The sequence below is a fragment of the Aphis gossypii genome, chromosome 2 (assembly GCF_020184175.1).
Source record: "Aphis gossypii isolate Hap1 chromosome 2, ASM2018417v2, whole genome shotgun sequence".
NCBI classification, from domain to species: domain Eukaryota; kingdom Metazoa; phylum Arthropoda; class Insecta; order Hemiptera; family Aphididae; genus Aphis; species Aphis gossypii.
In genome coordinates, this window is record NC_065531.1 from 30,187,280 (window position 1) to 30,199,625 (window position 12,346).

Consider the following 12,346-nt stretch of genomic DNA (forward strand, 5'->3'; position numbering starts at 1 on the left):
GTCAGTGCCCGACCATTCGTTGTATATTCACGTTGGTTTTTTTGTGCTACGACTGATGAGGCTGAGGAACAGTGTCCATTCCACGCGTTAGCTGAATCCAGGTCAGCCTTATATTATCATACCTCTCCTTTTGGTTGTTAATACTTTATATTATAATATTATATTGTTATTTTTAAGTCTACTAACCTTAGTATCGTAAGAATTTCTATATTATATACATTATTATTCATACGTGTAAGAGTTGGCAATATATTCTTTTCTATAAATTTAATACAGTCCGCTTTCGTATAATTTATTACCTATTGTTTTTTAATACATCGTACTACTTATCCAGCGCATGTAACTCTGCGAGTCTATACCCGGCAGACACCCAGTGGTGTCACAAAAGACCAGGTAGTCGCGCAAACATTTTTGGTCCTACGATCCGGATGACGTAGTAATTGCTTGTTTTGTTGTCATTGTCCTTTTGTCGTATTATTCCTTTTTGTTGCTCAACAATGGGTCGTCCAAAAAAGAATCAGGTGGAGGAATCGACTGATTTACAGAAGGCTCTACTTCTGGCGCGTTCAGCACGTGATGGTGTACTTCGGTCTATTCGTAATCTCGACAGTTTAGCGAATGAGGCTAAAACAGATGTTGACAAGCAGCATGTATTCTTGGCTCGCGTAATCTCACTTGAAAAATACATTTCTCAGTTCGAAAAGTATCAACAAGAAATCCTCGCGTCTTTAGTCGATTTGAATTTAGTACGAGAGTTTGAACAGGTTGACGCACTTGTTGCGGATGCTATGGAAGAAATGTGTGGAACGATTAGGTCAACGATGGAACAGTTGCAACCAAAACGTACACCGAATGATGAATTTCGTTCACTAAATAGTGGTGGGGTTCCTCAAGCTTATCATACAGTTAGTTTACCTAAAATAGAATTACCAAAATTTGACGGCAACGTAATTGAATGGTGTACATTTCGTGATATGTTTCAGTCGCTTATACATAATAACAAGGCGATTTCAGATATTGAACGTTATCACTATTTAATATCCTGCTTATCAGGTCCCGCACTCACTATCGTCAAAGCTGTCCCGTTGAGTGCGGACAACTATTCAATTGCTTGGAATGAGTTAACAAAATGTTATGAAAACCGCCGGTTATTGGCAACTGCACACGTAGATAAGTTATTTGCTTTTGCCCCTCTCAAAAAAGAATCTGTGTCGTCGCTGTTGTCCTTTGTACACACTTTTCGTGAAAATGTTTCGGCCATTAATGCACTCGGAATCGAAAATATATCCAGTTTCTTACTTTTTTATATTGGAGTTCGCGTTATAGATACTGAAACACGTCGTTTATTTGAAGCTAGTATACCACAGTCTGAGATACCAAGTTTAGACGACTTATTAAATTTCATTTCTCAAAGATGTAAAATATTAGAAAACATCGGTAAAAGTGCTGAGAAGGTAGAGTTGGTGTCAAAACCTAATTTTAAAAAAGGTAAGGGTGCTCCGTCAGTCAAGTCCTCTTTAACTTCAACTACTAACAACTCAAGGCCGTCACAGAAGACCTCAAAATGCTTATATTGTCAACATGAACACCACCTTTATCGGTGTTTCTTGTTTAAGAAGATTTCGACAGATTTGCGGCGGAAGTTCGCCAGTGACAACTGTTTGTGTTTTTGTTGTCTGAAGACTGGTCATTCAGCAAACGCATGTTCGTCAACATTCAGATGCAAAACATGTCAGAGTAAACATCATACACTGTTACATTTAGATTGCGATAATTTATCGTTAAAGGAAATTAATCAAGAACGCGGTGACAAATCACAACCGAACAATGTTGACTCGGAACCTTCTGCCAGCCTATCAAAATTTGCCGGCACTACATGTACAGACAAAACCGTAGTGTTAGGAACAGCGATTGTGCGCATATTTGATAACACAGGAGAATTACAAACTGTTCGTGTTTTATTAGATGGAGGTTCTCAAGTTTCAGTAATGACTTCCGAATGTGTCAACCGTCTCGGGTTGCAGAGGCATAAAACTTGCACGAACGTATCTGGATTATCTCAACAACCAGTAACGAAGATCAAGGGTAGTACACATTGCAGATTTGTTCCCTTAACAGCTAAAGAGCCACAATTTGTTGCGTCAGACATTATTGTGCTTTCACAAATTACCAGACACATGCCAAGTGAGAAATTACCTGCATCGGTCCGCGAACGATATCGTCATCTGATATTGGCGGATCCTGCTTTCGACGTTCCTGGACCAATCGACATGTTAATTGGAAATGATTTATACCCACTGGTCTTACCGACAAAGACAGATGTTATTCACAGTCCAGGATTGCCGTCAGCTATGAGTACAACGCTTGGATGGGTAATAGGTGGTGCTTTAAACAAGTCAACAATGTCACCAGTTGTCTCACTCTCCATTACTGAGTCTCCGTCCATTGAAGGACTTCTACAACAGTTTTGGAAGGTAGAACAACCACCAATTCCAGATTTACCGACGACGGAAGATGAATTAGTCGAAGAATGGTTCCGAAAAACAGTCAACCGAGATTCCACAGGAAGATTTTGTGTTGCCCTTCCATTCCGCTCACGAATCATGGATAACCTCGCCAATCGTACACCTATTGTACTTGGTCCATCACGAACAATGGCTTTAAATCGACTCTATAATTTAGAACGCCGTTTAACAAAGGACCCTGATTTATATTCCGCTTACCGAAAGTTCATGAATGATTATTTGTCTCTTGGTCATATGCGACCTGCAATCAATCCAGGGAAGTATTTCATTCCACACCACCCAGTTGTTAAACGAAGTAACGACAACATAAAAATACGAGTAGTTTTTGATGCATCAGCAAGATCGTCAACCGGTTATTCACTCAATGATTGTTTGGCAACTGGTCCCAAGTTACAACTGGATATTAGCAACGTCTTATTACGCAGCCGATTTCACAAGTATTTGTTTATTGCTGACATCGAGAAAATGTACAGGCAAATAAATATCTGCGAGGAGGATTGTGCATATCAGCACATACTTTGGCGAAACTCACCAGATGAAGAAGTCCAGGAGTTTCAGTTGTGTATTGTCACTTATGGTATGAGCTCAGCCCCATTTTTGGCCATGCGATGTTTGCATCAGTTAAATGAAGAAGACGGACCTTCCTATCCACTTGCATTTAATATATTAACAACATCTACCTACGTTGACGATATTGTCGCAGGGGCAAATACGGTAGAAGATGTTCTCCAATTAAAACAGGAAATTGTGGCATTACTTCGTCGAGGGAATTTCAACTTAAAAAAGTGGGCCAGCAACTGCACAGAAGTTTTGGAAAACATCGACGTCGAAGACCGTGCACTTGATTCAATTATTGAAGCCAAAGACGTGCATTCCGTCAAGGTGTTAGGCTTACACTGGGATACAAATGTGGATGCCTTTGGTTATCATACAAGTCCTGAAAACCCTGTCGTTACAAAACGGTCAATATTATCCACAATTGCGCGATTGTATGATCCCATTGGGGTACTCGGACCAACGATATTTTGGGCTAAGTGTGTCCTACAAGAGCTTTGGATACAAAAGCTTAATTGGGATGAGCCACCCTCAATCTCTGTAATTGATAAATGGAAAATGTTTATTAATGATTTACCATTATTGTCAGATTTGTCGCTACCTCGTCATATTGACGTACGTCAAGTGAAAAGCGTGCAGCTATTAGGTTTCGCCGATGCCTCCCAAAAAGGGTATGCAGCTGTGGTATATGTAAGAATCGTGGATGCACAAGAGGTTGTCAGGATTCATTTCATTACATGTAAGAGCAAGGTTGCCCCCCTTAAATCATCGGACGCAGACATTACCTTAACTATACCACGGTTAGAGCTATGTGCTGCTTTACTTCTCTCACAACTCCTATCGCACCAATTAGAGGTACTTCAGCACGTTGTCAACATCGAACGGGTACGTGCCTGGACGGATTCCACCATCGTTTTGGCATGGCTAACCACAGAACAAAAGAAACTGAAGATATTTGTCACAAACAGAGTTGCGAAAATTCGATCTCTGATTCCAATGTGTGAGTGGGCCCATGTGACATCTGGGGACAACCCTGCAGACCCTGCGTCCCGAGGAACACTTCCCAAGGAGTTGGTTTCACAATCACTACACATACATGGACCCTATTTTCTACATCTTCCTGAACACCAATGGCCTGTGATTTCTTTATCCAAGTTAAAGTTACCAGCCACGGATCAATTGCCTGAGGTTAAAAAATTCTCGGAATGCACTTTGCATGTTCATCAAGTTGAAAATCCCGAAGATATGTTAAAGCGATTTTCTTCACTAACAAGGATGCAACGTGTTTTATCTCATTGCTATCGCTTCATACAAAAAGCTCGCCGGAAATTTACCACTGATGGCCCTATTAGTTGTCACGAAGCAGAAAACATTTTGAACAAATGTGTCAAATTTACACAAAATTCACATTGGCCACAGTTATCAAAACAATTAATGAATCCTCAGGCAACCATCACACCAAGTAGTTTAGCTCAACTGGCTCCATTTTTAGATCCAAACGGGATAATTCGAGTTGGCGGTCGTTTGAAGTTTTCCACGCTTGATGAAAGTGCTAAGCATCCAGTACTTTTACCGAAAAATTCGGTGTTGACCAGATTGATTATTTTGCATTATCACCAGTGTTTACTGCATGGAGGAATGAGATTGGTAATGTCTATGATTCATCGGAAATTTTGGATCATTTCTTGTCGATCTGCTATAAAGGAGGTCATCCATTCTTGTGTTACATGTATTCGGTATCGTGCTGCCTGTCCTAAACCATACATGGCTAATTTACCATCTATTCGGGTAAAACCTGATTATCCTTTTACAAACGTCGGCATGGATTATGGTGGACCTTTTGTTGTAAAAGAAGCACGAAGGCGGAATTCTAGAACGCAAAAGGCATATATCGCACTATTTGTATGTATGTCAGTTAAGGCTATACACGTGGAGGTTGTTACTGACTTGTCAACAGAAACTTTTTTAGCAGCTTTTGACCGTTTCATCGCGCGTCGTGGTGTACCAACAGAAATCCGGTCAGATTGTGGAACCAATTATGTCGGTGCTGCCCGAGAATTTAAAAATCTATTTAAGGATTCGGCAACAAGAGACGCAGTTCAATCAAGGGCTCTCTGCCAATGGAAATTCAATCCTCCTGCAGCACCCCATTTTGGTGGAATATGGGAAGCCGCCATAAAAAGTGTCAAGACTCACCTCAAAAAGGTTATAGGCTCTCAAGTATTCACTGTTGAAGAATTCACCACTCTTGCAATCCGCATTGAAGGGATTCTAAATTCTCGGCCACTAACTCCGATATCTGGAGATCCGAATGATTTAAATGCTCTAACACCCGGTCATTTTTTGATCGGTCGCCCTATCAGTGCCATCCCTGAACGAGAATTAACCATGACTCCAATGAATCGATTAAATAGGTGGCAATTGATCAAGCAAGCTCAACAGTCATTTTGGAAAAGATGGAGTCAAGAATATCTACAGACACTCCAAACCAGACAAAAATGGACTTCCCCGAGTCCCTCCCTCGCTGTCGGAGATCTTGTAGTGATAAACTCTCCAAACCGCCCATCTATGTCATGGCAACTGGGGCGAATCCTGCAGACACACCCGGGTGCCGACGATGTAGTCCGTGTGGTGACAGTCCGCACAGGTGACGGTATCCTCAAGAGACCCGTAGTAAAATTAGTCAAACTCCCCATTTCTTAAAAATAAAATCATATAATATATTGCCACTCTTACTAATGTCATTATTATTATCTTTAAAACTATTTTTTTTTATTTTATTTTTATTTTTTTATTTATCTTAAAAAAAAAACCAAATTGTAAAAGGCTGACCGAGAATTTCACCATCAATTTCAATCTTTTGAAAGCTTGGCTTTCAAAGGCGGGAGCAATGTTGGATACTTATCGGTCGTTTATGCGCGGATGCAGTCTTACCACCGTGCGCGAGGGGTCACGATAATGTTCGGTTTTTTTGCGACGTCTTTAAGTCATTCCCTTGTGTTGTCGGCATTGGGGGACACACTGCTTCGCCTGACATCGGTGCCGACCTACCGGTCGCCATGTTGTTGTTGTTGTCTGGCGCGTGTGGTCTTTTCACGTCTCCGCGTCGTGTCTTGTGTCGTCGTTTGTTTGTAACTTAACTGCGTTTTTTATTGCTCTCATTAACATGTGTGTTCGCCCTTTATTGCAACACACACACGTTGAGAGCATTAACAAAGTTCGTTTCGACGTCGTCCATTAAGGTGTGTCTTCGCCGTGTATTGCAACACACACCAAGTCTCCGACGTCAGTGCCCGACCATTCGTTGTATATTCACGTTGGTTTTTTTGTGCTACGACTGATGAGGCTGAGGAACAGTGTCCATTCCACGCGTTAGCTGAATCCAGGTCAGCCTTATATTATCATACCTCTCCTTTTGGTTGTTAATACTTTATATTATAATATTATATTGTTATTTTTAAGTCTACTAACCTTAGTATCGTAAGAATTTCTATATTATATACATTATTATTCATACGTGTAAGAGTTGGCAATATATTCTTTTCTATAAATTTAATACAGTCCGCTTTCGTATAATTTATTACCTATTGTTTTTTAATACATCGTACTACTTATCCAGCGCATGTAACTCTGCGAGTCTATACCCGGCAGACACCCAGTGGTGTCACAAAAGACCAGGTAGTCGCGCAAACAACATGATCTTTTTTTAGTTATTTTTAAGCGTGTTCTAACTTTGATTTTTATATTACAAACTATAAACTAAATAAAAGGTACTTTTATTAAATAAGTAGTAACAGTATGATAGCAATGTTTATATTATTATAATATATACTTATAATTTTGAAAAACACGGACACATTTTAAAGATTAAATTAACTAAAACGTACCTGAGTGTAATTATAGCCAATAAATTGTCCACTTAAGATTTAATTTATAATTTATATAAATAAATTCCAATTAACTCCTCATTCAAATAAAATATCATAAATATATTATACTAAATATATTTAAATATAATGTAGTATAATATGTTGTAAAAAATTCAAAGTAGTACATAACAGTTTAATTTTAATAAACTATACTTATTAACTTTTTATACTCATTTATTGCAATAACTGTAGTTATAATTTTTACTGAATTATTTATTACAAAACTAATTATAATTTTGAATAAAAATAAGTGAATAAAATTATTTCAACAGCTCTTGAAAAAAATTTCCCTATATGTGTCAATATTGCCTACACTAGTCGCCGTATCATCAGAATTTATTTTGGATCCATTCGTTTGATTTTTGATACATTTAGTTTTAAAATAATAAATATGCTATGCGTTCGGAAATTTTTTTAATTTACAACGGTTATAAATAAGATTAAATAAAATTGTTTTAGTCTCATACTTAAAAAAGAAACATTATATTTTCAAAAGTATTTTATCTACTATCTTGTTATTTTAAAAATAATTTTATTTGCACGATTTTCGTGATTTTCATATAGAAACATATCTTCATTCTAAACCAGTTTTATGATAAAATAAAATACTTACTTTTAATTTGTATACGATATCACATCCGTTCATGTGGTGTAAGGTCTACTCAAATTTGTATCGAACTAATTATTTTGTCGTTCTATCAATATTACGAGTATTTAAGAGAATAATGATTATAATGATTGATGCATACGTGTTACGAACCACTTATTAGTTATTTCGAACAGTATGATTATTCAGTAACATAGACAGTCTAACTAATTGTTGATAAATAAAAAATCATTACCAAAATTCAAGGCTTGTTGTTGCATAATGGTTTTATACGTTTGTGTACGAAACCGAGTGAAATAAAATAACAAGGTTTTCAGAGAGAAATAGTATACGGACAACGGTGTATGTATAATAATAATAGTAACAGTAACAGTAGAAATAATAAAAATAATAATAATAATAATAGTAATGATAATAATAATATAGACAATAGGACGTGTGTAAATAATAATATAATAGTTACAATAGAAAAAACCTGACTCCAGCCCCTCAGCCCCTTACCGCCAGCACTGGTTATTTGGACACGACACGGAGGGTTGTAATTGTGGTCGGTGCCTTCTTGTCGCAGTTTTATGCCGTCGAGATCGATTCCCGTGTAATCTGTACCGTCGCCCTGCGTGCTCTTCATCGTAGCCGCCGCTGGCGAACTGTTTCGTTGCGGCAGTGGCGGCGGGACGGCGGCGCATATAAACATAGAGTCCGCCACATAATTAAACCTCCCGAGACGACAGCGAAAAAAAATTATTACAATGGCCACCAGCTCGTAAACAATTTATTAAGGGTGTTCGACGGTGTTGGGGGGGGGCTCGTGTTGGTAGCGAGCGAACGAGCGGATAGGAGGAGAGATAAGCCCCGGCACTGCGTACAATAGGAGTTATTTATTTATTGTTATTTTTTTTCCTTCAGACATTCTAAAACACTTAACGGTTTTAATTTTTATGAAAAGGCAAAACCGAACGGGTTTTTAGAAAACATAGTTTATGACATCGGAGAAATTGCATAATATCGCGCGGGACGTGAAAATGTTTCGACCAATCGGAAAATGCATTTAGGTACATTTATTGTGTTTTATAAATTATGTAAAATTGTATTACAATACAATGTTTTGTTTTCAAACTATCGTTATTTATACCTATAAGTGTCCACGTCGTAAATTTTTAAAAATTATGCATGATATTTTTATTGTCACGTTTATTAAAACAAAAAAATTATTAAAGTTCAAATTTCAATTCCAATAAGATAAAAAGTGATTAATCTAATAAATCAATCAAATTTAATGAACCAATAAATTGTGGGCCACTAAATTGTGGTTTAGCCCGGTTTAGGGAACATTAGCATGAAGATAATATAATGATTCATTAAATATTTAGTTATTGTTCATAAAATCCGACATAAATAATATAAAATTATAAGTAATGAATCTAAATACATTCATAATATTATATATTATTTACAATCATTGGTTTTAGTTAAAGTTGCTTTAACTGACATTTAAATTTTATATTTTCATCTAATTAGTTTATTTTCCTTCAAGTGTGATGAGAAATATATTATAAAATTTATCATTAATATATAGGTATTAATATAAATGGTCATACACTAAGCATAATCTCTCTATTTTTTCTTTTTACTTAAATAAGTAAAAATTCATTGATCACACAATTAAATAACCAGAACATAATTCTCATAATTCAGAAACTTTTATTTAAATACATGACATTTTCAAAGATATCTGCTTAACATTTTACAAAAAATAAAGTATTCTTGGTTAAAAATTAAAATTATTTTCATCATTGAACATTCTCTAAATGTTATAAATATTTAAAATTTTTGAAAATATGATCCTCGAGTATACTTAAAGTTTTAAAAATCAGAATTTTAATAAATGCATTAAATGAATAAAATTCGGGTGAGTATGACTAATGAATAACCCTATTATTAATATGATAATAGCAACTTCATTTAATATAAAAAGTATTCATCTTAATGTAAACAGATATAGTATCCACTTATCGTTTGTACTTACTGGGAATATATTTAATTTTAAAGTAATGTTTTATTAAATATGCTTATAATATTTCCTCAGAACAAATGTGAATTATGATTAACTTTAAGTAGGTAATGTAATGAAAACATGTTTATACAGCCATGATGCAATTATTAAGTATTTAAGTGGTAAAACTATAAAATAACATACATTCAGATGAGAAATACGCAGAATTTTTATAAAGTTGTTTAATTATAGTATGTTCTTTTGTACAATAAGTTTAATAAAAAAAAAATGACATACTGATTTAATCAAGAGTATTTAAAGTGGCTTAAAATGCATTTTTATATTTCTGTCAAACAACTTTTTAAATAAAATATGTTTTTACTTACGACACAAATATACTACTACAGTAAAAATAGTTTGGTATTATGTTTTAATTAAACATGATTATATATATAAATATATATTTTTTTGTTTAAAACTTGTATTTGTTTTATTAACTTATTTTTATCAAATTGTAATGTATTACAGCACATTACACAATATAATTTTTGCCATTAAAAAGAGACTATAGAAATAACTGTTTTTAGATACTATATAAGTATGTCCAATAATCGACTTTAGAAAAATTAATGTAAAACTCATGTTTTATTACTTTTATTGGAATAAAAATAAAAGTACATAAATGTATACCATAATATGGTTTAAAATTAAAATTTAAGACTGATAAAATATCAGGTAAATACTTTGAAATCAATTCAATTGATTTCAAAATACTATACTTATATATATTACCTTTCAGTTTTAGATTCTGATCAATCTGATTAAGAATTTGATAAAAAATGTTTGGGTTAGCAAGTGTTGTAATAAAGTTTATATTAAATTTAATAGGGGTTAAACATTTAACATAAATTATATTATATTGATACTTAAAAATTGCAATTTTATAAGATACACAATATTCTTAATGTATATGTATATATAAGCTATTATATTATACACTTGATATTATCTTTTGTTATGTTAAATAAAACAATTAACTATAATTATGTTAAATCAAAGTTCATATTAGAGATTAAAAGTTATAAAAAAAAAATTATGATCAAATTAGACTAATTGAATAATATGATATATTTTTCATCAATCACAAAGTTAATAATAATCTACATGTTGCGAGTTTATTTGTATTAATATAAAATATTTAAAGGTAAAAAAATATATATACGAAATATGTTGTATTATATTATATATACTATTAAATAGTTACTTTATCTAAATATATTACAGCAGGATATCAACGGTGACAAAATTAATCTTTACGTTTACTTCCAGTATAATAACATATAATTCCATTTTCCACTTCATCACATTTCAGTTATTAGATTTTGATAAACTCTTATTATAAAATATAATATAGTAAATGTGTTAGCTATTTGTATAATATTTTTTTTTTTTTTGAGGAAAATGGTTTCTTAAATACTAAGATTGTGCTTCGCAATATTGACTCTTACGTAGATAATATGTAAAACTGGATTGGTCAAAAAAGCATAGGTAATTAAATTAAAAATATTATTAAATCTTTGTCAATACCTAGGCTCTTTAATACTGGATTACAATTATTTAAATTTATATCAGTATATTGGAGCAGTTAACATTTTTTAGGTAAAAAAAATAATAACTTTAATTATTATTTCATATTTACTAACGAAAAATATTTTTCAAAAGCTAAATAGAATTATTAGTGATATAGGTATATTTATATAATCGTACTATAGTCTATAATGATTATGAAAAATATAATATTTTGGCAAGATATAAAAATTGTGTTACGGTATGAACTAGGTAGGTAATTAAATAATAGAAAAATAAATTATTTATTGCATTGTAAATATTTTATTATTATATACTTAGATTGACAGATAGTCTTCACTTAAAAGTATTTTTCGTATACTACAATTTATCATTTAATTTAAATTTAATCCATCTATTACCATATATTTTGAGGTACAATAAATTATAGTTTATGTTTAATGTATTTTAAAAATATTTTTTATATTAACAAAAAATAAAAATAAAAAATCATATTCAAAATTTCCTCTAATCATAAATTTATTTTAAGATACTGTTTTAGAATTTGTTAATAACTTATTAAATAAAAATTAACTGGATGAATAACAAAAATATGTTTTTCATATTATCGTCATAGATTGTAAGCGTATTATATTTTAATAAGATTTACACTTCAAGTATGCGGCATAAAACACTTGAACTACGTGCAGCAAAACATGCGTTTGACAAATTTGAAATTTCTAAGTTTTGTTCTGTAAGAATCGGTGTTTACAATATTATCTGTTACAATCGTCGTTTAAAATAATCTAGCTATAAAATTTAACTTTAAAGGTTGATTTTTCGTCAATGAATAGCTCTACAAAATATAGCTTCCTCGGTGATCCGAACTTATGGCATCGCTTAAACCGTCGAGATGGCTGTATTCGACATTGATTCTACCCGCTATCACTGTGTTATTAGTTAGTGTGAGTGTATACAAAAGATATCGGTATTGCATGTCACTTTGTGTTTGGCTGGAAAATTTGGTTTGGTCAAAACCAACCAGGCTTCCAGACGTCTTTTTAAAGATATTTTTCATTGAAGCGAAATGTTTTCCTGACAGGATAACTAAATGATTATATATGCCACATTGAATTTAACCAGTCGTCTATACTAGGTGTGATCCATTTCG

At 33.4% G+C, this 12,346-nt stretch overlaps 1 protein-coding gene across 1 annotated transcript; it reads left to right on the top strand.

The window, feature by feature from the left end:
* Positions 1-497: 497 nt before the first annotated feature.
* Positions 498-5,783, top strand: LOC126549771 (uncharacterized). The gene has a single exon (XM_050200138.1). It carries the CDS (start codon positions 498-500, stop codon positions 5,781-5,783), a length of 5,286 nt encoding a protein of 1,761 aa, XP_050056095.1.
* The last annotated feature ends 6,563 nt before the right edge of the window (positions 5,784-12,346 follow it).